Source organism: Schistocerca americana, chromosome 6, assembly GCF_021461395.2.
Source record: "Schistocerca americana isolate TAMUIC-IGC-003095 chromosome 6, iqSchAmer2.1, whole genome shotgun sequence".
Taxonomy (NCBI): domain Eukaryota; kingdom Metazoa; phylum Arthropoda; class Insecta; order Orthoptera; family Acrididae; genus Schistocerca; species Schistocerca americana.
This window is the reverse complement of record NC_060124.1, coordinates 465281132-465306490: the sequence shown is the minus strand read 5'-3', so window position 1 is coordinate 465306490 and position 25359 is coordinate 465281132. Positions and strand designations below refer to the sequence as shown.

Here is a 25359-nt window from a genome sequence, read left to right as displayed (position 1 = left end):
ATGTGCAGCGCCACCGTTTCTGTGGCGCTCAGTCGCACACCACCACCACCACCACCACCACCACGACCACCACCAGTGGCGCACAGGCGTGACGCGTCGTGTGAGCGCTCGTGCGCTGCAGTGAAGCGCTTCTCAACGGCATCGTGTGAAAGGGCCCTAAGGAGTAAACAAGCACTGCTATCGACACCTGCAGTAGGCCAGGGGGTCGTTGCACGATAACGCGGTCAGATACATCCCCCCCTGCTCTGCCCCCTCACTCTTTCGCCATCCCTCCCAGCACTCTGTTGAAGCGCCAGCTGTTGTACGCAATAGATAGCCCTCCAGTGGGCAGAACAGGCTACTTTTCACTGGTTAAACGCCTCTGCGTCATGCTCACGATGTATCAGAACGGGCGCTTCACTACTGAATAAAACAAACAATACCATCATCGTCGATACAGAAACATCGTATCATTTTTCCTTATCTTAATTTGAATAAAATACTTTTTTGCATTAAGCCGCTTTATTTTGATACTAAAACCCCTATGGAAACGGACGATTTGACCGTCTCTACGGCCGTCAGTGCGACTACGCTCACCCGGAAGAGAACGATTGCTAAAACGGTCGAATCGTCGGTTTAAACAACTGTTTTTGTAAAAATTATTCTGTCCCTTTGTGGCATGGCACAGTTTCAAATTATTTCAGAATAAAAACAGTCTTCGTAGCGCACCAGATTGCCTATAAAAACAAGAAACCAATTAGCAACAAAGGAAGGGGCATAGTCTTATCTTTAGGGCTAAGTAATTAAAACGAAATAAAAGTAATAAAAACTTCAGTAAAAATAGCTGGATATGCAACCCATCCGTCATAATGCCATAAAGAATGGTTTAAATAGTTGTTTTTGTGAAATTTATTCTATCCCTTTGTGGCATGGTCTTACAGCAAACAGTTTCAAATTATTGCAGAATAAAAACAGTCTTCGTAGCGAAATTAATTAATATCAGTGAGGCGTTTCACCCTTTTGGGCATCATCAGATTGTCTATAAAAACAAGAAACCAATTAGGAACAAAGGAAGGGGCATGGTCCTATCTTTAGGGCTAAGTAGTTAAAACGAAATAAAAGTAATAAAAACTTCAGTAAAAATAGCTAGATATGTAACGCACCCGTCATAAAGCCAGAAAGAATGGAAAATCGACGCAAAGGTAACTTGATATGTAGTGTGTCCGTCATAAAAAACATGTAAAATGTAAGGTGGACGTAATTAAATGGAACGAAAACCATCAGTATATCTTCAACAAGGTACGGGAAGGTGCCGGAAAATTTCAAGTGTTATTGCGTGTTTCCGCGGGCACGCCAGCTGACTCCACCATAGCAGTACACAATAGCGCCATGCTTACATAATACACGCAGTATGAGCCAAATGCAGCACAATGTTTGGCGTGCACACAAATACGAGGGGCAGTCAAAGAGTAAAGGGACTTCTATGATTTCTCGCCTTAGGGCTTCGTAAAATGGCTAGCATCCAGGGCTGAAGTACTGTCGTCTGCAGCAACTGTACACAATTATCTCAGCCGGCCGCTGTGGCCGAGCGGTTCTAGGCGCTTCAGTCTGGAACCGCGCTGCTGCTACGGTCGCAGGTTCGAATCCTGCCTCGATAATGGATGTGTGTGATGTCCGGATTAGCCGAGCGGTCTGAGGCGTTGCAGTCATGGACTCTGCGGCTGGTCCCGGCGGAGCTTCGAGTCCTCCCTCAGGCATGGGTGTATGTGTCTTAGGATAATTTAGGTTAAGTAGTGTGTAAGCTTAGGCACTGGTGCCCTTCGCAGTTAAGTCCCATAAGATTTCACACGCATTTGATGTCCTTAGGTTAATTAGGTTTAAGTAGTCGTAAGTCTAGGAGACTGATGACCTCAGATGTTAAGTCCCATAGTGCTTAGAGCCATTTGAACCAATTATCTCACTCTTATTCCAGCGTTAGTCTTTGTATTGTAGCGAACTGTGAAACATGGCAGCTCCTTTGTCGATCTGCACCAACAAGGAAATCAGGGTAGTGATTCGGTTTTTGTTTGCGGAAGGTGTTAAACTTGAGGAAATTATTCGTCGACTGCAAGTGCAGTATGGTGACAGATGTCGCGAAGCAATATCTGCGAATGGAAAGAGTGCTTCGAACAGGGAAGAACTTCTCTATATGATGAGGAAAATTCGGGCAAGCCATCGATGTCAACAACTGAGGACAATTTGGAGGTCGTTGAGCGTATGGTTCCGGAAAACAGACGAATTATAGTGGACAAAATCGCCAGTATTTTACGTATCAGTCACCATTCAGCGGTTTCCATCTTACAACAAAATGGTTCAAATGACTCTGAGCACTATGGGACTTAATATCTGAGGTCATCAGTCCCCTAGAACTTATAACTACTTAAACCTAACTAGCCTAAGGACATCACACACAACCATGCCCGAGGCAAGATTCGAACCTGCGACCGAAGCAGCAGCGTGGTTCCGGACTGAAGCGCCTAGAACCGCTCGGTCACACCGGTTGGCTTCCATCTTACAAGACAGGCTAAATTTTCGGTAAGTGTGTGCAAGGTGAGTACCGGAAGAATTGTCAGCGCAGCCTAATGCACAAAAGATGTACATCCTTTTTAAACATTTTGCCCGTTATCATGGCGAGGGAGATGGATTTTGCAACAAGTCGTTAGTGTCGACGAGAAGTGGGTGCATCATCACGAACCGCAAAGTAAGGCTGCGAGTATGGTTTGAAAACACCCATCATCACGAGAAGTTAAGAAATTTAAACGTCAAACACCAGCTGGTAAGATTATGCTAAAACTATTCTGTGACATGGAAAGTGTGATAGCCGTTCATTTCGCCCAAAGAGGCGACCTGTGAATGTGAGAACTATAGAACTATTATGATGTGTTGGGAACTAAACTGAAACGTGCAATCAGATCCAAAGGTTGCGCGAAACTGTGAAAAAGTGTCATCCTCCATCACGATAACGCTCGGCCACATTCTACTAAAGGGACGGCCGAAACAATAAAGGATATGGGATTCGAATTGTTGGAACATCCGGCATATACTCCAGCACTGGCTTCTAGCGATTTCCATATGTTTGGATCATTGAAGGAAGAGCGTAGTGGGAGAAGATTTGCAACCGATACAGAAGTCATTGCCACGGTGCTAAACAGGAAGGGGGTTACGTAGAAAAATAACGTATATTTCAGTTTTCTATCATTAGAATAAATATTCCTTTTCTCAAAAGTCCCTCTGCTTTCTGACTTCCCCTAGTATTACTGTGACAGAGATGCAAGCACCGTTTATAGTGCGGCAGAGGTTCCCAGGTGTGCGCCCATGACCGTAGTAAGTGACATCTACGAAACGCAAAAACACGTGAATCTAATAAATTAAGAAACATGTATGCAAACCACTGAAATGACATGAAACTAAAAGCACCCCTATATAAAGCAGAAAAATAGGTAAAATGATGACATAAACCAACTACATTTTAAGGTTACTGCACAGCGTACGAGTACAGGATCAACAATCAAACATCAAGGCATCTCCAGTCTCTCTCCCTCTCTCTCTCTCCCTCTCTCTCTCTCTCTCTCTCTCTCTCTCTCTCTCTCTCTCTCACACACACACACACACACACACACACACACACACACACACACACACACACATACACATACACACCGATATACAGGGTTATTACAAATGATTGAAGCGATTTCACAGCTCTACAATAACTTTATTATTTGAGATATTTTCACAATGCTTTGCACACACCTACAAAAACTCAAAAAGTTTTTTTAGGCATTCACAAATGTTCGATATGTGCCCCTTTAGTGATTCGGCAGACATCAAGCCGATAATCAAGTTCCTCCCACACTCGGCGCAGCATGTCCCCATCAATGAGTTCGAAAGCATCGTTGATGCGAGCTCGCAGTTCTGGCACGTTTCTTGGTAGTGGAGGTTTAAACACTGAACCTTTCACATAACCCCACATAAAGAAATCGCATGGGGTTAAGTCGGGAGAGCGTGGAGGCCATGATACGAATTACTGATCATGATCGCAACCACGACCGATCCATCGGTTTTCCAATCTCCTGTTTAAGAAATGCCGAACATCATGATGGAAGTGCGGTGGAGCACCATCCTGTTGAAAGATGATGTCGGCACTGTCGGTCTCCAGTTGTGGCATGAGCCAATTTTCCAGCATGTCCACATACACGTGTCCTGTAACGTTTTTTTCGCAGAAGAAAAAGGGGCCGTTAACTTTAAACCGTGAGATTGCACAAAACACGTTAACTTTTGGTGAATTGCGAATTTGCTGCACGAATGCGTGAGGATTCTCTACCGCCCAGATTCGCACATTGTGTCTGTTCACTTCACCATTAAGGAAAAATGTTGCTTCATCACTGAAAACAAGTTTCGCACTGAACGCATCCTCTTCCATGTGCTGTTGCAACCGCGCCGAAAAATCAAAGCGTTTGACTTTGTCATCGGGTGTCAGGGCTTGTAGCAATTGCAAACGGTAAGGCTTCTGCTTTAGCCTTTTCCGTAAGATTTTCGAAACCGTCGGCTGTGGTACGTTTAGCTCCCTGCTTGCATTATTCGTCGACTTCCGCGGGCTACGCGTGAAACTTGCCCGCACGCGTTCAACCGTTTCTTCGCTCACTGCAGGCCGACCCGTTGATTTCCCCTTACAGAGGCATCCAGAAGCTTTAAACTGCGCATACCATAGCCGAATGGAGTTAGCAGTTGGTGGATCTGCGTTGAACTTCGTCCTGAAGTGTCGTTGCACTGTTATGACTGACTGATGTGAGTGCATTTCAAGCACGGCATACGCTTCCTCGGCTCCTGTCGCCGTTTTGTCTCATTGTGCTCTCGAGCGCTCTGGCGGCAGAAACCTGAAGTGCGGCTTCAGACGAACAAAACTTTATGAGTTTTTCTACGTATCTGTAGTGTGTCATGACCATATGTCAATGAATGGAGCTACAGTGAATTTATGAAATCGCTTCAATCATTTGTAATAGCCCCGTATTTTTGTCATACATTCATTATGTAGCTATTGGTATAAAACGAACATTTTTTATAAACGGTTTTTAACTAAATTGTGGATTTTAGCAGCGCCTAATCTGTACCATACTTAAACACGATTAGGTCAACCAACAGCTGAAAGTGCACACCACTTCATATATTTGCACTGTCAAACTGACTATATCGTTTTGCGCTGGAAACAAATGATCTTCATTATGGTTGTCAAATCTATTTCCAAATCCACATCCAGTACAATCATACAATTTAAAAGCATTTATAAAAATTAATATTTTATTTAAATTGAATCAGTTCGTGATTAAGTTACCTGTAACACTTCTCACGCACGCATTACTAGGTAAGATGGATTTAATAGTTCCGTTTCGGAACGTAGCAGTCGAACTTATTGCGCTACCCACAGATACCGATAAACGTTATCTCCCAGGAATTTACATGCTCTCGCGAGCATTCTAATTAGGGACAGCTACACTTTCTCTCTGATGACGGCAGCGACGCGGCGTGGCGTACCCTTCACTAGATACCGGAGATATACTGCTACCAAGTCATCCATTGTTGGCGCTATGACCTCCAGAATATGTGGCATATACGAGACTCCAGGGAGTGTGCTCTCAACAAAGACTGTGTTACATATCCGCGATACATCACACAAATAGTTCCCAGGTGGACATCCATCTGACCAATGTACAAATAAGCCGACACACATTTCCATACAGCATTTTTTTTGTTATTGCTTTAGGGCGCAGAACTGCTACGGTCATTAGCGTCCGGTCTGTGACGTAGGAAAAGGTAAAAAAACGAAACTGGAAGCCAGCAGCAATGGCAAACAAAACTCAAAAAATTGGAGAAACTAAAAACAGAAGGAAAGCTTTAAAAAAACACTATAGAAGGGCGTTGGTTGTCCCCAAAAAGAGCTTCAAATGACTGACGTCATCTCACTGGCACTAATAAACTCGAGAACGCGATCAGCTGAGCGCGTGTCATCTGCTAAAATGGAAGATATATCAGGCGGCAGCTGTAGACGGGCGCGTAACGGAGTAAAATAGGGGCACTCAAGTAAAAGGTGTCTTACCGTCCACAGCTGAGAGCAGTGGGGACAGAGTGGGGGAGGATCGCCACTTAAAAGATGTCGATGGCTAAAAAGACAGTGCCCTATCCGGAGTCTAGTTAAAATTACCTCCTCCCGACGGCGCGTTCGGGAGGAAGAGGTCTAAGCACAGGGAAGAGCTTTCACGTCACGCAATTTATTATTGGGAAGTGTCGACCAATGTGCGTGCCATGAAAAAGCAACAAGACGACATAAAACACTCCGTAGATCGGCGAAGGGAATCATGCGAATAGCTGGCTGAAGAAGAGAGACTGCGGCCCTGGTCGCTATATCGGCCGCCTCATTTCCACAGATACCAGCGTGTTCCGGGAGCCAGAGGAACGCCACAGAGACGCCTCCCAAATGGAGCAAGTGGAGGCAGTCCTGAATCCGGTGGACCAGAGGGTGGACAGGGTAGAGAGCTTGGAGACTGAGGAGAGCTGAGAGAATCTGAACAGATAACATACTGTATCCGCTGATGGCGACGGATTTATTGGACAGACTGGAGAACAGCGTAAAGCTCCGCAGTATAAACCGAACACTGATCGGGAAGCCGAAATCTATTTGGGGTGTCGCCAACAATATAGGCACTCCCAACACCTAATGATGTTTTTGAACCATCAGTGTAAAGTAATGTGGCATCCTTCATTTGTGCGCATAGAGCAGCAAATGCCCGACGATAAACAAGTGAAGTGGTACCATCCTTGGGAAACTGAGGAGCAGGTAGGTCCGGGGACGGAGCCAAGACGGTGCTGTACCCCAAGTTGTCAAGAAAGTTTTAGGAAAACGGAAGGAAAGAGAATGGAGCAGTTGATGGAAGCGGACTCCCGGTGGTAGTAGGGAGGAAGGGCGGCCTGCATACCCTAAATCCAAGGAGGCGTCGAAAAAAATGTCATGGCCCGGATTTGCAGGCATGGACGACAGATGGCTAGCATAACGACTCAGAAGGACAGCTCGACGATTGGACAGCAGAGGTTCAGCAGTCTCAGCATAAAGGCTTTCCACAGGGCTGGTGTAAAAAGCTCCAGACACTAAACGTATTCCACGGTGGTGGATAGAGTCGCCGAAGAATAGACGGCCGAGCAGGGGAGTAAACTATGCTTCCATAGTCCAATTTCGAACGCAGTAAGGCGCGATAGAGGCGCAGAAGGACCACTCGGTCCGCTCCCCAGGATGTACCATTCAGGACACGGAGGGTGTTGAGGTATCGCAGACAGCGAGCCGAAAGATAGGAAACGTGAATTTAGCTACGTCCGAAAACGGAAGGTTGACAGGTCCTAGATGTAAGAAATGTGGAACAAACTCCGTACGACGCCAAAAATTAACACAAACAGTCTTACTGGGAGAAAAGCGGAAGCCGGTTTCGATACTCCAAGAGTGGAGGCGATCGAGAAATCCTTGAAGACGTCGTTCAAGAAGGCTGGTCCGTTGAGAGCTGTAGTAGATCGCAAAATCGTCCAAAAAGAGGGAGCCCGAGACATCAGGAAGGAGACAATCCACAATGGGATTTATGGCAATGGCAAACAGTACAACACTTAGCACAGAGCCCTGGGGTACCCCGTTTTCTTGGGAGAAAGTACGGGAGAGAGTAGTGTTCACCCGCACTCTAAATGTGCGCTCTGCCATAAATTCGCGAAGAAAAAGGGGCAGCTCACCTCGAAAGCCCCAAGAGAACAGTGGTCGGAGGATGCCTGTCCTCCAACAGGTATCGTATGCTCTCTCCAGATCAAAAAATATTGCAACTGTCTGGCGTTTCCGAAGAAAATTGTTCATGATATAAGTGGAGAGGGCAACAAGATGGTCAACTGCAGAATGATGCTTTTGGAAACCGCATTGGGCAGGTGTTAAAAGACTGCGGGACTCCAGCCACCAAGCTAAACGGCAATTCACCATACCCTCCAAAACCATACATACACTACTCGTGAGAGAAATGGAGCGATAGCTAGAGGGGAGATGTTTGTCCTTTCCAGGTTTCGGAACAGGAACGACGATAACTTCCTGCACCGTCTGGGAAAAGTACTGTCGGTCCAAATTCGATTCTAAAGGCGAAGAAGGTAACGCAGACTATGGTATGGTAAATGCAGCAACATTTGGATGTGGATACCATCCGGTCCTGGGTCGGAATAGCGAGAAGAAGAGACTGCATGTTGGAGTTCCCGCATGGAGAAAACAGTGTTGTAGCTTTCGCGATTTTGAGAGGAGAAGGCAAGTGCTTGCATTTCCGTAGCGCGTTTCTTCGGGAGAAACGCTGGCGGGTAATTTGAAGAGCTCGAAATCTCAGCAAAGTGTTGACCCAATGAGTTAGAAATTGCGACGGGGTCCACTAATGTATCTTGCGCGACAGTGAGCCCAGAGACCGGGGAGAAACTAGGCGCGCCAGATAACCGTCGAATCCGACTCCAAACTTCCGAGGAGGGAGTGAAGGTGTTAAATGAGCTAGTAAAGAAGTCCCAGCTGGCCTTCTGGCTATCGCGGATGACGCGACGGCATCGCGCACGGAACTGCTTATATCGGATACAGCTGGCCAATGTAGGATGGTGTCTGAAAACGCGAAGAGCACGCCGCCGCTCACGTTTTGCGTCACGGCATACCTCAGTCCACCAAGGAACTGGGGGGCGCCGGGGTAATTCGGAGGTGCGAGGTATTGAACGTTCCGCAGCTGAAACAATAACCTCTGTAATATGAGTGACTTCATCACCGACGCTAGGAAAGTGACGGTCATCGAATGTGGCTAGAGACGAAAAAAGTGTCCAGTCGGCTTGGGCAAACTTCCAGTGTCGCGGGCGCATATATGTCAGGTGTGGCTGCAATCGAAGGACACATGGAAAGTGGTCGCTCGAGTGTGGATCAGCAAGGGCGAACCATTCGAAGCGCCGAGCTAGCGGAATAGTTCCGACTGAAAGGTCCAAATGAGAGAAATTTGTCGTGGAGGCAGACAAAAATGTAGGGTCCGCAGTGTTGAGGCAAACAAGATCCGCTTGGTGGAGAACGTCTATCAATAGTGAGCAATGCGGACAAGGATGTGGAGATCCCCAAAGCCGGTGGTGGGCATTGAAGTCCCCAACCAGCAAATAGGGTGGTGGAAGCTGACCAAGAAGATGAAGGAGATCAGCTCGTGCCATTGGTGTGGACGATGGAATGTATACAGTACAAAGAGAGTAGGTGTATCCAGAAAGGAAAGACGGATAGCGACAGCTTGGAAGGAAGTGTTTAAGGGGATGGGTGATAATGGAGAGTATCATGGAGAAGAATCATGAGTCCTCCATGTGCTGGAGTGCCTTCAACAGAGGGGAGATCAAATCGGACTGACTGAAAATGGGAGAAAACAAAGCAGTCGTGGGGACGCAGCTTTGTTTCCTGAAGACAGAAGATGACTGGCGAGTAGGATCGTAAGAGGATCGACTATTCAGCCCAATTGGCTCGAATGCCGCGTATATTCCAATGAATAATTGCCATAGGGTGGGCAGAAAATGGAAGAGTGTGACCAAGGTTGCCCTCAACTCAACGACAGGTCAGAGCTTGCGACTGATAGTGTGGAACGGCAGTCAGCCAAAGGCAGAAGATCCCGTTCCATAGGTTGTTCAGGAGCAGCTCTTGCCACCAGCGATCGGCCGGTTGATCGGCCGCCAGAAGTGTGCCTCGGCGACACAGAAGACGGCCGAGGGTGGCTACCGCCAGGTGGTGCTGCAGATGAGACACGCCGTGGCGGAGAAGGAGAGGAACTGGGCTTCTTATTAGCCTTCTTGGAAACAGGATGTTTAGATGAAGGAGGAACTGATGGTTGTGAATTTGCGGTATGTAACTGATCTTCACGTGTAGTCTCTTTTTTGGAAGTCCAGGTGTCTGACTTTTGGGCAGAACCCGATGAAGGGTGAGCCTTAGAGTGAGCAGGCGAAAGTGGGGAGGTTGAACGGGCGATCTTTGCGCTGCCGATCTGACGACTGTAGTACTAAAGGTGAGATCACAAGTCTGCGTGGCCGCCTCCTTTCTTGGCCGCGGAGAGGCAAGGACAGTGCTGTATTTACCTGTCTGAGGCACGGTGGGCTTTCGACTGGCGAATAATTTTCGAGCAGCAAAGGTCGACACCTTTTCCTTCACTCTGATTTCCTGAATGAGCTTTTCGTCTTGAAAAATGGGGCAATCTCTAGAGGAAGCAGCGTGGTCACCCATACAGTTGATCCAACGAGGGGATGGAGGTGGACAAGCACCATCATGGGCATCTTTGCCACACGTAACACATTTGGCCGGACTGGAACAGGATTGGCTGGTATGATTGAACTGCTGACACCGATAGCAATGCGTAGGGTTTGGGATGTAAGGGCGAACGGAAATTATCTCATAGCCTGCTTTGATGTTCGATGGGAGTTGAGCTCTGTCAAATGTCAAGAAGACAGTACGGGTTGGAACGATGTTTGTGTCAACCCTTTTCATGACTCTATGAACAGCCGTTACACCCTGATCAGACAGGTAGTGTTGAATTTGCTCGTCGGACAATCCGTCGAGGGAGCGTGTATAAACGACCAAACAGGAGGAATTTAAAGTGCAGTGCGCTTCCACCCGGACAGGGAAGGTGCATAGCAGTGAAGTACGCAGAAATTTTTGGGCCTGGAGGGCACTGACTGTTTCTAACAACAAGGTGCCATTTCGTAATCTGGAACAAGACTTTACAGGACCTTCAATTGCGTCGACACCTTTCTGAATAATGAAAGGGTTGACCATGGAGAAGTCGTGACCTTCTTCAGACCGAGAAATATCAAGGAACTGTGGCAATGATGGAAGAACTGTCTGTGGCTGAGACTCATTGAACTTACGCTTGTGAGCAGACATAGTAGAAGATGGGGAAACCATTGCGGAAGTATCCCCCATGATTACCGGCGTCTCCAATGGCGCCCTCCTCCCTTGTGGGGGCCCTCCCTGAGTACACTCCCACCTTAGGTGATTGTTCACACCTCAGGTCACACCTCCCGAGAAACGGATGGAGGAACCAATAGGCACTTTTGGAAGGTATCAGCTCAGGTAATCACCCCTCCCTAGGCCTGGCCATTACCAGGGGGTACGTACGTGTCCTACCTGTCTACCCGGGGCGGGGAATTACGCGTTACCCTGGGCCGGCTACACATGGAAATACGTGGGTCGGCCTTCAGACACGCACAGGGAGGAAAATAGAGAAAGGGAAAAACAAAGAAAGGGAAAGGAAAGAAGAGAGGTCTCAAACGCCGCAGTGGAGAAAAGGGTAAAGAGAAGAGGTAAGGAAAAGAGAAGGACAAAGGACGGACGAAGACTTGCAAGCAGAGAAAGCGAAGAATGTGTTACATTTTCGAGCGTCCGTCTCTGGATGTAGGCACAAAACATACTCCCAGCGGGGAAGAAAGGGAAGGAAAGAGGCGGAAGTGAGGGGGGGGCGAAGATGGGGGATGGGGAAGGATGCGGAAAAGGAAGGTATGCAGCCTAGAAAGGAAGGAGGGCCACATTAGCTCGGCGTCCCATGGTCGCTACGCACGTATCCACAATAGAGTTTTGGACCCCCTGTGGGGGGGGGGGGCACAGCATTTAGTTAGGATAGTACCTCAGGACCGTTTGTCAGTATTCATCTGCACCTCACTGTCGAGAAGAACCAACTGGACGCTATAAACATTGATGTTAGTTATCGTTCACTGGGATTAAGACTACACCACTCTTCAAAGACAATTTCGCATACCACATGTGACAGTAGAAACACGTGGAATGCAACTTAACCAGATATTGACAATATCTTGAAGGTTTAGGTAAATTGCACGTACACTGCTGACTGTTAACACTCGACTAGCTTGAATTTCTTTATCCGTGTTATAGACTTCTGTGGCATATTCTGAGGCACAGTACAAATCGATGCGACGTCATCTCGCCTCGATGTGCTTGGGATCATCTCACCTGTTTTCACATCACAGGAACCCAATCTATCGTGTGACCTATGTTGCTTCCTTGCCTCAGCATTTCGTCATAAAAAATTGTATGTGTGACCGTGCCGTGTGTTGCTGCAGGATCATAAGTTTTCGGAGCACACGACAAACCGAAGCAATAATCCCTAATGTGTTCTTGACAACCATTCTTGCCCTTGAAATTCGGTAATTAAAAATTCTTTTCTTCGAAACTTTATAAAATTCTGTCCTTCAGACCTTTACCATGCCCTCTCGGTATGGTTTCACAATACTTTCTTATAGTCTGCCACAAACACTATGGTAAAGTGTTTGTCCCTCCAAGTAAGCTTTCAGCTTGTGGCAATCAGGTTCTCTTTCGCAGTTAGTTCACTTATGGTCGCGTTTTTGAATACACCACCTCCACGGCGGACTAGCCGAGAGGTCTAAGGCGCTGCAGTCATGGACTGTGAGGCTGGTCCCGGCGGAGGTTCGAGTCCTCCCTCGGGCATGTGTGTGTGTGTTTGTCCTTAGGATAGTTTAGGTTAAGTAGTGTGTAAGCTTAGGGACTGATGACCTTAGCAGTCAAGTGCCATAAGATTTCACACACACGCAATACACCACCATTGGAAATTTTTCCTCGGCATCTAGTATCCACGTACAGAAAGTCATAGCAGGTGTGAACTTCAGCTGGGAGAACAATGCTAAATGACCCTCTGTAATTGAAATATTCCCTCCCACTAGTAACAGGGCACTGTAGGACTATGTGCTGCCCATCAGTTGCTCCCACACAATGGATGAAGGGATGTATCTGTGAGGATACACATGCCATTTAACGCCAATCGTTTTCAGTCACTGGCATCTCAAAGAAATAAATCTGATATCAGGTTTTGACAGAAGAATTTTCGGTTGAAGGAATTGAAGACGATGAGGACATCAACTTCTCCATCTAGAAAAAAAGAGAGCAAATGTTTGGGAAGCAGGACAGCGGGTCACACAATGCTGCCAGGCAATTATTAACAGAAGTTCTTAAAAGTCAGGAAGAGTAGGTGGCCGATGAGTGCAGTGCATGTGGCAAGTACATTGCAGACAATCTGATAATATTTTCTGCAAAAGAGAGCGAGCAAGAGCAATGATGAAGCTAACGAATCCACACTGAAGAGTCAAAGAAACTAATACACCTGTCTAATATCGTGCAGAGCCCTGCGATCACGCAGAAGTGCCGCAGCACGCCATGGCACGGACTAGACTAATGTCTGAAGTAGTACTGGAGGGAACTGACACAATGAACCCTGCAGCGCGTCCAGAAATCCATAAGAGTACGAGGGCATGGAGATCTCTTCGGAACAGCACGTTGCAAGGCATCTGAGGTACGCTCAATAATGTTCATGTCTGAGGAGTCTGGTGGCCAGCGGAAGTATTTATACTCAGAAGAGTGTTCCTGGAGCCACTCTGTAGCGATTCTGATGTGTGGGGTATCACATTGTCCTGTTGGAATTGCCCCATTCCGTGGGAGTGCACATTGGACATGAATGTTTGCAGGTGGTGTATCTAGACGTAACAGGGGTCCCATATCTCTCCAACTGCGCACGACCCACACCATTACAGAGCCTCCACCAGCTTGAACAGTCCCCTGGTGACAGGTAGGGTCCTTGGATTCATGGGGATGTGTCCATCCGCTGAACACAATTTGAAACAAAATTATTCCGACCACGCAACATGTTTCCAGTCATCCACTGTCCAATGTAGGTGTTGACGGTCCCAGGCCAAGCGTAAAGCTTTGTGCTGAGCAGTCGTCAAGGGTACAAGAATGAGCCTTCGGCTCCGAAAGTCCATATCGAAGTTGTTTCGTTGAACGGTTCGCACGCCGACACTTGTTGATGGCCTAGCATTGAAATCTGCATCAATTTGCGGAAGAGTTGCACTTCTCTCATGTTGAACGATTCTCTTCAGTCGTTGTTGGTCCCGTTCTTGCAGGCCACAGCGATGTCGGAGATTCGATGTTTTACCGGATTCCTGATATTCACGGTGCACTGGTGAAATTATCGTACGGAAAAATTCCCACTTCATCGCTACCTCGGAAATCCTTTGTCTAATTGCTGGTGCGCCGACTTTAACACCACGTTCAAACTCACTTAAATCTTGATAACCCACCATTGCAACAGCAGCAACCGATCTAACAGCTGCTACAGACACTTGTCTTTCACAGGCGTTGCCGACTGCAGCGCTGAATTCTGCCTGTTTACGTATATCTGTATTTGAATACGCATGCCTATACGAGTTTGTTTGGTGCTTCAGTGTAGTAATGCAAGAACATTCCCCTGACACATTCATAAGCAACGCCGACACAGACGACTCAGTACAAGAAACTATTTTTGATTCGTGAGAGATTATTGCTAAAGAACAAAATTGCATAACACTCATATCTAACAATGTATTTCCTGAAACTATTTTTGATACGTGAGAGATGATTGCTAAAGAACAAAATTGCGTAACACTCATATCTAACAATGTATTTCCTGAAACTATTTTTGATACGTGAGAGATGATTGCTAAAGAACAAAACTGCATAACACTCATATCTAACAATGTATTTCCTTTACTCACCTAGACGCAACCCTTCAGTACTGCCACCAGTGCTCTACAAACTTCAGGTACTATCTGAGATACAGCTTACTTCGAAATGAGAAGTAAATAGGCTTGGCTCCGAAATGAATCTACTGTAACGACGAGTAGAAATAAGACTTTGTTTAATTGTAATTGCTTTCTTGAAATTTGTATCCTTTTTTGAAACAAATGGTGTAACCATATTTGCTAGAAATTCAAAAGCGGGAGATGACATCTGAGTGAAGTTACGAAAACCAGAGCGGTCTTCCACACTCAGCTCCCTCTAGTACTAGTAAAGCGCGTTGTCGCCCACCAACGACGACGACGAGACCTATAATTTTATGATAATTAAATGGGCAACCTAGCTGCAAACAGGCGTTGATATACTTCATTGGAGACATGTTGAAAATGTGTGCCCCGACCGAGACTCGAACCCGGGATCTCCTGCATTACATGGCAGACGTTGTATTCATCTGATGGATTGAACATCTGCCATGTAAGCAGGAAATCCCGGGTTCGAGTGCCGGTCGGGGCACACATTTTCAACGTGTCCCCAATGAAGTGTATCAATGCTTGTTTCAAGCTAGGGTGTCCATTTAATTATCATTTCATTCTAGCAAAGCTATAAGTTCATCAACGGTAACCGTTCTTTCGGGAACAGATACTACCGTCATATATACCTATAATTTTGTTTAGCTTCACCTTCCAGCGTTGCTGAAGATGCGGATAGACTATAAGAAATGCTTCCGGCTAGTGTGGACGGAACCAGAGAGAAGGAAAACAGGTAGGAAAAATTTGAGAAACACAATACGAAACAATGTTTCGAACAGAAACGTGCTTCCTGTGGCGGCGTGTGCGTGGTTTAAGATGCACGTGACACGCACGTATCTCACTGGTAGCCAGACGGAGCCGCCTCGACAGAGTACCTACTCAAGACTCTTGCTCGTCGTCTCAAACACAGTTAAACTCTCAGAAATCGATAGCTAGGTATAAAGTACAGCGTCTTCAATAAAATTCTTCAGGGTATCAGACCGCATCGTCATAATTTACGTTAACGTAAGGCCCTGATGAAGGCTAGCTGCAACGCTGGCCGAAACGTTGGCGCATTTTAAAATTATGACGATGCGGTCTGATACCCTGAAGAATTTTATTGAAGAAGACAACGGCCGCGGAAGCCTACGCTTACAAAGTACAGCGTGTTTATAAATGAATATTGGGGGATTTAACACTTTATAATATTTATTATATTAAACTTACAGTTATAAATGATATGTCAAATGAAAGAGCAACTGAGACAATTTTGCCAAGAACCTTATAATTGTTCAATGTGAGCACCATTTGTCACAGGGCACACATCAAGTCTAGAGCCGAGTTTTTCCCAAACGTTGATAAGTGGGTCTTCAGTGATTGTAGCAACAGCTGCTTCAATCTGGTTTCTTATTTCAGGGAGGTCTGCTGGTAGCAGAGGCACATACACACGATCCTTGATGAAGCCACAAAGGAAAAAGTCTCATGGCGTTAGGTCGGGTGAAAGTGAAGGCCATGCAAAGCAAGTCCTGTCATTGGGCCCCTTGCGGCCTATCCAGCGTTTGGGTACAGTGAAGTTCAACCAATCGCGTACTTCGCTATGCCAGTGAGGTGGCGCTACATCTTGCTGGAAAACGAAGTTTTCAGGCTCATCTTATTCCAACTGAGGGAAGTAACTACAGATTCGGTCTTTGCAAACTGCAAAACACAAAACACTTTCTGTTCAGTAGTCGCCATCTTCGCTACTACCAGTCTCTAGAGGATTGCGGCGGAAACACTGCACGCTGCGCATACGCACTGGTGCCAAACACAACTGTTTGAGTTGCTCTTTCATTTGACATATCATTTATAACTGTAAGTTTAATGTAATAAATATTATAAAGCGTTAAAACCACGATATTCATTTATAAACACTCTGTACATTGAATACCAGAGTTGAAAGCAGTGACTGTGACGTACAACATACAATATAATATGTAAACTGAAAATGGATAGCAGAAGAAAGGAAAGGAAGGCGAGGGAATCACTGCTGTCAGCTGTATCGTGACATTACGCGGTATCAGCGGTGACCAGTGAAAAATGTGTATTGGATGGGGATTTGAACCCAGGTTCTCCTGCTCACTAGGCAGGTACGTTAGCCACTGCACCATCCGGGATACAGCGTTATCACACCTGCGCAGACTACCTCGGCACGCCTCACGGCCGATCCACATTTCCATCGAACGCCACCTGTCCTCAGTCCCTGCCCGTTTCCTCCAAGTTCGCTACTATGAGATTCCCACAGGAGGTCGCATGTATTTGTGCATCCGCACAGAAGAAAGTGGATTCATTGCTCTGCTAGCCGATTTAATTGTATGAATGCGTGATGTCTGTTCATTTGGACGTGTCCTAAAGAACAAGAACGCATTCATTTAATTTTATTAGTGCCTTGAGAACTCCATAATTAACAGATTGCAAATAACTGCCTAATGCACTAGTATTAACTTCACCTACTTTCTGTTGCTAAGAACGTATCTTCCTCTATAATCGTTACCTCCTCTTCAAACCCCAGACTTACGCCCTCCCCATCAACTATGTTCGCCTGATAGCCTCTTTCCTCTCTCACTGCCCCTCCTATGTTACCATCCACAACTCCAACTCTTACACCTTCTACCCCTCCACTGGTGTGTCCCAAAGCTCCGTCCTTTGCCCTCTTCTCTACCTCTTATACACGGCGGACATGCCGCAGCCCCCACCACCTGTCCATCTCCTGCAACATGCCGATGACACCGCCTTCCTTGCTCTTGCCCCCTCGCTCCAACGTTCCCAGCGCCTCCTCCAGTCCCACTGTGACGCCGGCCGTTGGGGCCGAGCGGTTCTAGGCGCTTCAGTCTGGAACCGCGAGACCGCTACGGTCGCAGGTTCGAATCCTGCCTCGGGCATGGATGTGTGTGCTGTCCTTAGGTTACTGAGGTTTAAGTAGCTCTAAGTTGTAGGGGACTGATGACCGAAGATATTAAGTCCCATAGTGCTCAGAGCCATTTGAACCCACTGTGACCTGTTCACCGCATGGTGCAACCAATGGCTCCTTAAGATCAATTCCTCCAAGGCCCAGGCAATCATCATAGGCCGCACCACCCCCTCCTTTGGCCTCCTAGATTTCTACCTTACTATATATGGACGCCCCACTGCCCTCACTCCCACCCTCAAGTACCTTGGCATCGCCCTCGACCGCCACCTTTCCTGGACCCCCCTCTCCATACAGTACAAGACAAGGCATGTAACTGTCTCTGTCTCCTCAAACTCTCTCTGGTCAAACATGGGGATTAGTCCCTTCCACTATCCTACATACCTACAAGTACATCATTCGCCCCATCCTATGTTATACCCACCCTGCTTGGATCTCCACCCCCCCCCCCCCCCCCGCCACTTATTACAAATCCCTCCAAATCCTTGAGCGCCATGCATTCTGCCTCACTTATTGCATCTGTCTCCCATCTCCCACGCAGATCCTTTATGATTTTATTCCCTTCCCCCATCTCCTCCTGTTCCTAGAACGAATGTGGATCCTACATGTCTCCCACAAACTGGATCCCCCCCCCCCCCCCATCCTTTGGTTTCCCCCCATCCTCTCTCACCCTAGCCAGCTGCTGCGCCTGTACCACAGTGTCCCACCTGGTCATCTCCACATGCTCCATACCCTCACCCATGGTCGCTTCTGCCAACTCTCCCTCCCGACTGATGTACCTTCCATCTACCCGTCCTACCAGGTCTAATCCCTCCTTCCTTCCCCCTCCTCAGAGCTACCTCTATCCCTCCCTCTCCCCTTTCCCTTCTTCCTCCTTTTCCCCCTCCCGAACACCTTCTTTTTCCTTTTCACCCTCAGGCTTCCAGCTCCTTTCCTTTTCCCCTCCACTGCTCCCCTCCTACCCCCCTCCTGGTTTACCCCTACCATCTCTCCCCCCTTTTCTTCCCCCCTCCTCCCTTTACTGGTGGTAGGTCCCCTTTGGTTCAGTGATTTTTAAAGTTTTCGTAGTGGTGTCAGTTTTACTCCAGTGCCGTGTGCAGTGCTACATTTCACCAGCACCAGCAGTGTCGCCAGCATCATTCACTTGTGTTCCTGCTGTGGTGTTTCTTTGTTTTCGTGTTGACTCACAGTGTTCATTCTCTGCATGTGTGTCTGGCTCTCATCTATGTTGCTTTTAAATCTACCGTTCCTACTCACCTATTTTTGTTCTTGTTAATTCATCACTTTATACCATTCTACATTATGTGTTGTTTTCTCATTTGCCTATGTTTTCTCCTTAACACTCTTGGCTGAAGAGTGGCATATTGTGCCACTTCCAGCCCGCCCCTTTTTGGGGAGTGAAATAACAACAAAGAAAAAATATATATAATCATAACCTCCACATCACTGTATTTCAAAATTAATCTACCCAAGTTATCTTCAGAAATCTTCCAAAACACAATATTTCAAAAGTTTCTAGTCTCCCCCCTCTTATCCCTACGATTTATCGCAAACTTTTACCGTCACACAAAGCTACATTCGAAAGAAATACATCCAGAAAAGTATTTCTAATACCTAAATTAATATCCGAAGTTTAAAACATGATTTTTCTTTTCTGAGATGCTTTTCTTTGGAATTGTCATTCTCAATCATGTGCTATTTTACAACCGAATCAGCAAAACGCATGCAATAGTGCTATTATCTCACTTCCCTCAATACCTAATCTAATACCCACAGAATTCCTCCTCTTCTTTGGAAAGGATAAGCCTCCTCTTTGAAGCAATAGCTTCTTTCTTCAGCAATCCTCTTCATCTCGATGTATGAAGAACAACCGTCACAAATGAGATGTTTGACTGAGAGACATGCCAGGGGGACTAACACAGCATGCGCGAAGAGGGAAGGCGTGTATATGTGGACAGTGTTGGGACCGGCCAGGAGCAGTGGTGGTGTGGTGGCTTGGAAAGGCAGCAGGATGTGAGCCGGGGCCAGTTGTTGCGATGTGGCTGTGCGAGTGGATTTTAGGTGGATGGCCACCTGGGATCATACGCTGAGTCACCTTCGTGGTTATTGGAATGTACCATGGGACCTTGGTCGGTGAAACGCCTGTCTCTGAATTTCATGCACTTTGATGTCAGCTGTCTGTAGTGGGAATGTGCATCTATTAATCCACCTAGCTATTTATCAAGACTGCAATTGAGCTGACGAGCAGTTGTGTTCTTTGTTTACGATGACGATGCCGTTTTTATGTGGTCTGCTGGCATGTGACTCAGTTTTAGATAGACTGTGAAACCTGTAGTAGTAGCTTGTTCTACTTCATTATAGGAAACACTAAAAAATTTAAGTGTAATTGATTCCCCTCATGTCTGTGTTTTGGCGGAAGTTGTCAGTTTGGCTGCATGCATATGATGGTAACCTTAGTGTATTTAATATTTCGTAACTAATTTTTGGACATGAACTGAGGCCAAGCTGTTGAGCGAACTCCCTTAGTTTTTGTGTTCACGTTTCATTGTACTTAATAAGAGAGGGTAAAGTGTATTCTCTTTTACCATTTCGGTAGCTTCCACATATTTGGGAAACTGAATAGAACCTCTTTGTAGCCTATAAAGGCTTGCGTGTTTTTTGTTTTCTAATCGTGTTGCAGACTGAAACAGGTTTTGGAGTCACTGATCTATGGGTTTAATATCTGTTCCATTACCGCTTTAACTCACAAACAGCAGTTGCCGCTTAATGGCTGTTATAAGGTATTTTTCATTTAATTTTGTTAAACAAACCAGTATAAACATTACTGCATAGCCGGCCGTTGCCATTCTGAAGTTCTTATAGTCATTAAATCTCAAGATGATATATGTTATTAAGTTAAAATTTTTGATTGTTTGTAATACAGTTATTATGATCAGTGCCACTGAAACTAGAGGCCTTCTAGAAACATATTGGAATTTTCTTAGAGACTGAATTTACAACATTTGAACATTAGAATTATTTGTGGCTGTTGATATCAAGGCAAGATAGCATCCAATATTTTTTTTATATTTGCATGACTCTCTACTATGACATGGTTTAAGGTTTTAAAGCGTTTTAGTTTTATGGTTCAAATGAAATTGTTGGGGCTGTATGTACATTTGACATATTATCTTAGTTTTTAATCTGTTGTAGTGATTTATAGCAACTCCAGTTCTACCCATCGCTGTTGGTACTGTTATGGTGACTGGACACATCGAGATGAGACTGTCTGCGATGAGGTCTTTTGTAGATTCTTCTTCTAAATTTGGTTTTGTATTTTTCGAAAAACCTTACAATCAAGATCTATATAATTTCGTTAATGTGTAAAGTGACCTTTAAAGCAAATGTTTATTGAACTCCGTTATTTAATTGTGAGAGCAGTTTTAAATACTGTTTCTGTTTACTTGTGGTGGCCTGACCCTCGCACACAACATCTAATAATGCTGCCACCATTTCAGACCCTCGTCATCTTTACTATGATCTTACCATCGAAAATGGTTTATCAAAGAATATCATGTCTAATTAAGTGACCAATGAGTTTGCTTTGCATTTGCCTGCATCCTTCAGTAATTCTTCTGTTTCTTGTAGAACAACTTCATACCTTTTTCTGTCAAGCAGGCTAATTCTTGAAATTCTCCTCAAGAACCACATTTCTGCAGCTTGAAGGACAGCTTTCTCCTGCTTTTCTAACGTCTTTTCAAACCTGTTCCTAGTGTGGCAGCTGATGTGCTTCTTCAGCAGAATGTTCTTCTTACTTTGGAAGGCGGTCTTGGCCAGTGTTATTCTTCTCTTCATTTCCTTGAGACATCTAATGTTTTCCTCGAAGCTACTACAGAGAAGCAAAATTCAATTGATTCCTCGAGTTGCTCACTGCATATTCTCATGTCAGTCTTATCTCCACTTCCTCTTTTGTCTATAACCATAAAGTTTGTCTTCTTGATATTTATTTTTAGTTTTGTTTTGTTATCTCTTGTTTTAATACCCTAAGCGGCTTCATGTTAAACTATATGGTTCCCGAGGCAAATGAAAGTTCGCAGTAGGGCCGGGACTCGAACCCACGTCTCCTGCTCACTAAGCGTGAATGAGAATTTTAATCGGGGAGAGAGGCGTAGTCCATGCAGTTGTGAAGTCACTGTGCCAGAACGTCTGACTCTTTCGCACATCTGCTTAGTGAGCAAGGGACCTAGGTTCGAGTCCCTGTTTTGGTACTAATGTTCACCTGTCGCTTCAGTCTGCATACATGCATCATAGATGTATGAGACTCTAAAACAACTTTGAACCATATAGTTTTATTTCAATAAAGCACCCATGCCCGGCTTTCAGGCAGGATCCCCCTTTCGTTTGATGCTGAGCTGCTGTTCAAGTACAGTTGAAGAGCCTCTGCAATGTTGTTTAGCGGGAATATCAAGCGGGTAGAGGCGTGAATGAGAATTTCGATTGAGAAGGGAGGCGTGCTAGGGTGGTTCGTGCAATTCTGAAAGCCACTGTGCCGATGTGGCGTAGGGGTTAGCGCATCCGCCTAGTGACCGGGAGACCCGGTTTCCACTCCTGACCTTGGTAGAAATTTTCATTCGTCTCTTCAGTCTGCAAATACACCTACGCATTGTACACAGTTTCTTCTCTAAGTCTGCCAATTCTTCAATCCCATCGGCGAACCCACAGCATCTTCTGATTTAATTCATCTACACTCCATTACCCTGGTTTGACTTTCGTTGGTGTTTACTTTATAAACTAATTTAAAGACATTACATAATACGTTTGTAACACGCGATGAAAACTCCACTACGAGCTATCATAGTTTTAGGATACTCGTTAATCATTTTGCAGAAGTGTACCTCAGGGAAGTTCGAACTAGCATCGTTGCTAGATTGTTTGCAGATGATGCTGCCATGTACCGTCTCGTAAAGTTATCAGACGACATAAACGAATTGCAAAACGAGTTAGATAAGATATCTGTATGGTGCGAAAATTGGCAATTGACCCGGAATGAAGAAAACTATGAAGTTATTCCCATGAGTACTAAGAGAAATCCGCTAAATTTCTATTACGCAATAAGTAACACATATCTGAAGGCTATAAATTCAACTACACTCATACTCATAAATTGAGGATAATTCTGATACATGGTGAAACAACGCTCTGGTGGGCGGATTGTGGGTTTAAAACACCCCGGGTTATGGCCATGCCATGCATTTGACCTGCGGTCATCGCGCGGTGACCCTGGCAGCAGTCCACATACGCAGAGGTGTCTTGGTGCATGTCAGAGTACGGTGCAGCGAGTAAGTGTGCAGACGTTTTCAGGCGTGATAATGGTGACTGTATTTTGAAAATGGCTCAAAGAACACATATTGATGACGCTATGAGGAGTAGAATACTAGGGCTGGTCAAACACAGCTGTCATAGCATGGGCGACAAAGTGTGATCTCAAGATTATGGCAACGATTCCAGCAGACAGGAAACGTGTCCAGGCGCTACAATACGGCACATACACATTGTAAAACACCAGAAGAAAACCTATATCCCACCAGCAGTGCCTGCAGACGGCCACTGAGTACTGCAGGTAGCCTTGCTCGGGACCTTACAGCAGCAACTGGAACAGTTGTCTCCAGACACACAGTCTACAGACGACTGAATAGACATGGTTTACTCGCCCTGAGACCTACAAGGAGCATTCCACTGACTCACTGAGCCCGTAAATCCTGGTGTTATGAACACAGTATATGGTCATTGGAACAGTGGTCCCAGGTTATGTTCACGGATGAGTCCAGGTATAGTCTGAACAGTAATTCTCGCCAGGGTTTCATCTGGCGTGAACCAGGAACCAGTTACCAACCCGTTAATGTCCTTGAAAGGGACCTGTATGGAGGTCGTGGTTTGATGGTGTTTAGTGGGATTATGATTGGTGCACATATACCCCTGCATGTATTTGACAGAGGAACTGTAACAGGTCAGGTGTATCGGGACATCATTTTGCACCAGTATGTCCACCTTTTCAGGGTGGAGTGGGTCCCACCTTCATCCTGATGGATGATAACTCACGGCCCCACAGAGCTGCCATTGTGGAGGAGTACCATGAAACAGAAGATATCAGACGAATGGAGTGGCCTGCCTGTTGTCCAGACCTAAACTCCATCGAGTACATCTGGGATGCTCTCGATCGACGTATCGCTGCACGACTTCTAACCCCTCCGACACTTCGGGACCTCCGACAGGCACTGGTGCTAGAATGGGAGACTATACTCCAGGAGCTGCTCGACCCCTTGATCCAGAGTATGCCAACCCGTTGTGCGGCCTGTGTGCGTGTGCATGGTGATCATATCCCATATTGATGTCGGGGTACATGCGCAAGAAACGGTGACCTTTTGCAGCACATTTGTTTTGGGACGGTTTTCTCTACTTATCACCAATACTGTGGATTTACAGGTCTGTGTCATGTGTGTTCCCTATGTGCCTATGATATTAGCACCAGTTTTGTATAGTGCCACGTTGTGTGGCACCACATTCTGCAATTATTCTTAATTTATGAGCATGAGTGTAAATACTTCGAGATAACTTAAATTGAAAAAATGGTTCAAATGCCTCTGAGCACTATTGGACTTAACATCTGAAGTCATCAGTCCCCTAGAACTTAGAACTACTTAAACCTAACTAACCTAAGGACATCACACACGTCCATGACCGAGGCAGGATTCGAACCTGCAACCGTAGCGGTCGCGCGGTTCCAGACTGTAGCGTCTAGAACCGCTAGGCCACCCAGGCCGGCTACATTGGAAAGATCACATAGACAATGTTGTGGGTAGAGCAAACCAAAGAGGCGATTCATTGGCAGAACTCTTAGAAGCTGCAACAGGTCTACTAAAGAGACTTCTTACACCACTTATCCGCCCTGTTCTGGAGTATCGCTGTGCGGTGTGAGATCCGCATCAGGTGGGACTGACGGATGACACTGAAAAAGTTCAAAGAAGGGGAGATCGTTTTGTATTATCGCGAAATATGGGAGATAGTGCCACAAACATGGTACTTGAATTGGAGTGGCAATCATGAAAACAAAGTTGCGACGGGATCTTTTCATGAAATTTCAATCACTAGTTTTCTCCTACGATTGCGATAAAACTCTGTTGGCACCCACGTACAAAGTAAGAGAATTCAGGGCTCGCACAGAAAAACTGAACTGCTCGTTTTTCCCACGCGCCTTTCGAGAGTGGAACGCTAGAGAGACAGCTTGAAGGTGGTTAATCGTACCCTCTGCCAGGTACTTTATTGTGAATAGCAGAGTAATCGGGTAGATGTAGATGTTGCCGGAGGCGAGTGAGCGTGCACACGCCCACCACACATGCGGCTGCTCTTACACGGTCGCGTGCGTTGACTAATTGCTGGATGCGGCAACTCGGATGTGCCGCCATCCGCAGAACAATTCTGCGCTCTGCGGGCCGCCGACAGTCGCCGCCGCTTCCGGCGCACCAGATTCGCCGCCGGCGCCCAACAGGCTGGAGACTGCCAGCCCCCGCTCGCGGAGCGCGTGTTGTGCCCCGCGGCTCGTTAATCACGGGAGCGCCGGGTCTGCATGCGGGCGGCGCCTGCCAGCGGCAGCAAGTGTGGGGCCGAACGCGCGTAAATCACGGCCGCCCGCACACAGAGCCTCCCCGGCGCTGTCTGCTTCGCCGCAACATGGTTACCGGCGGCGCACCACACCCACTCTGCGTCTTCTCGAAAACTGA

At 46.3% G+C, this 25359-nt stretch overlaps 1 protein-coding gene across 1 annotated transcript; it reads left to right on the top strand.

The window, feature by feature from the left end:
* On the top strand, positions 1 to 25359 carry LOC124620211 (protein YABBY 3-like). Its single transcript, XM_047146879.1, has 2 exons — positions 1 to 192; positions 25051 to 25359. The coding sequence occupies exons 1-2, from the start codon at positions 1 to 3 to the stop codon at positions 25357 to 25359; spliced, it is 501 nt and encodes a 166-aa protein (XP_047002835.1).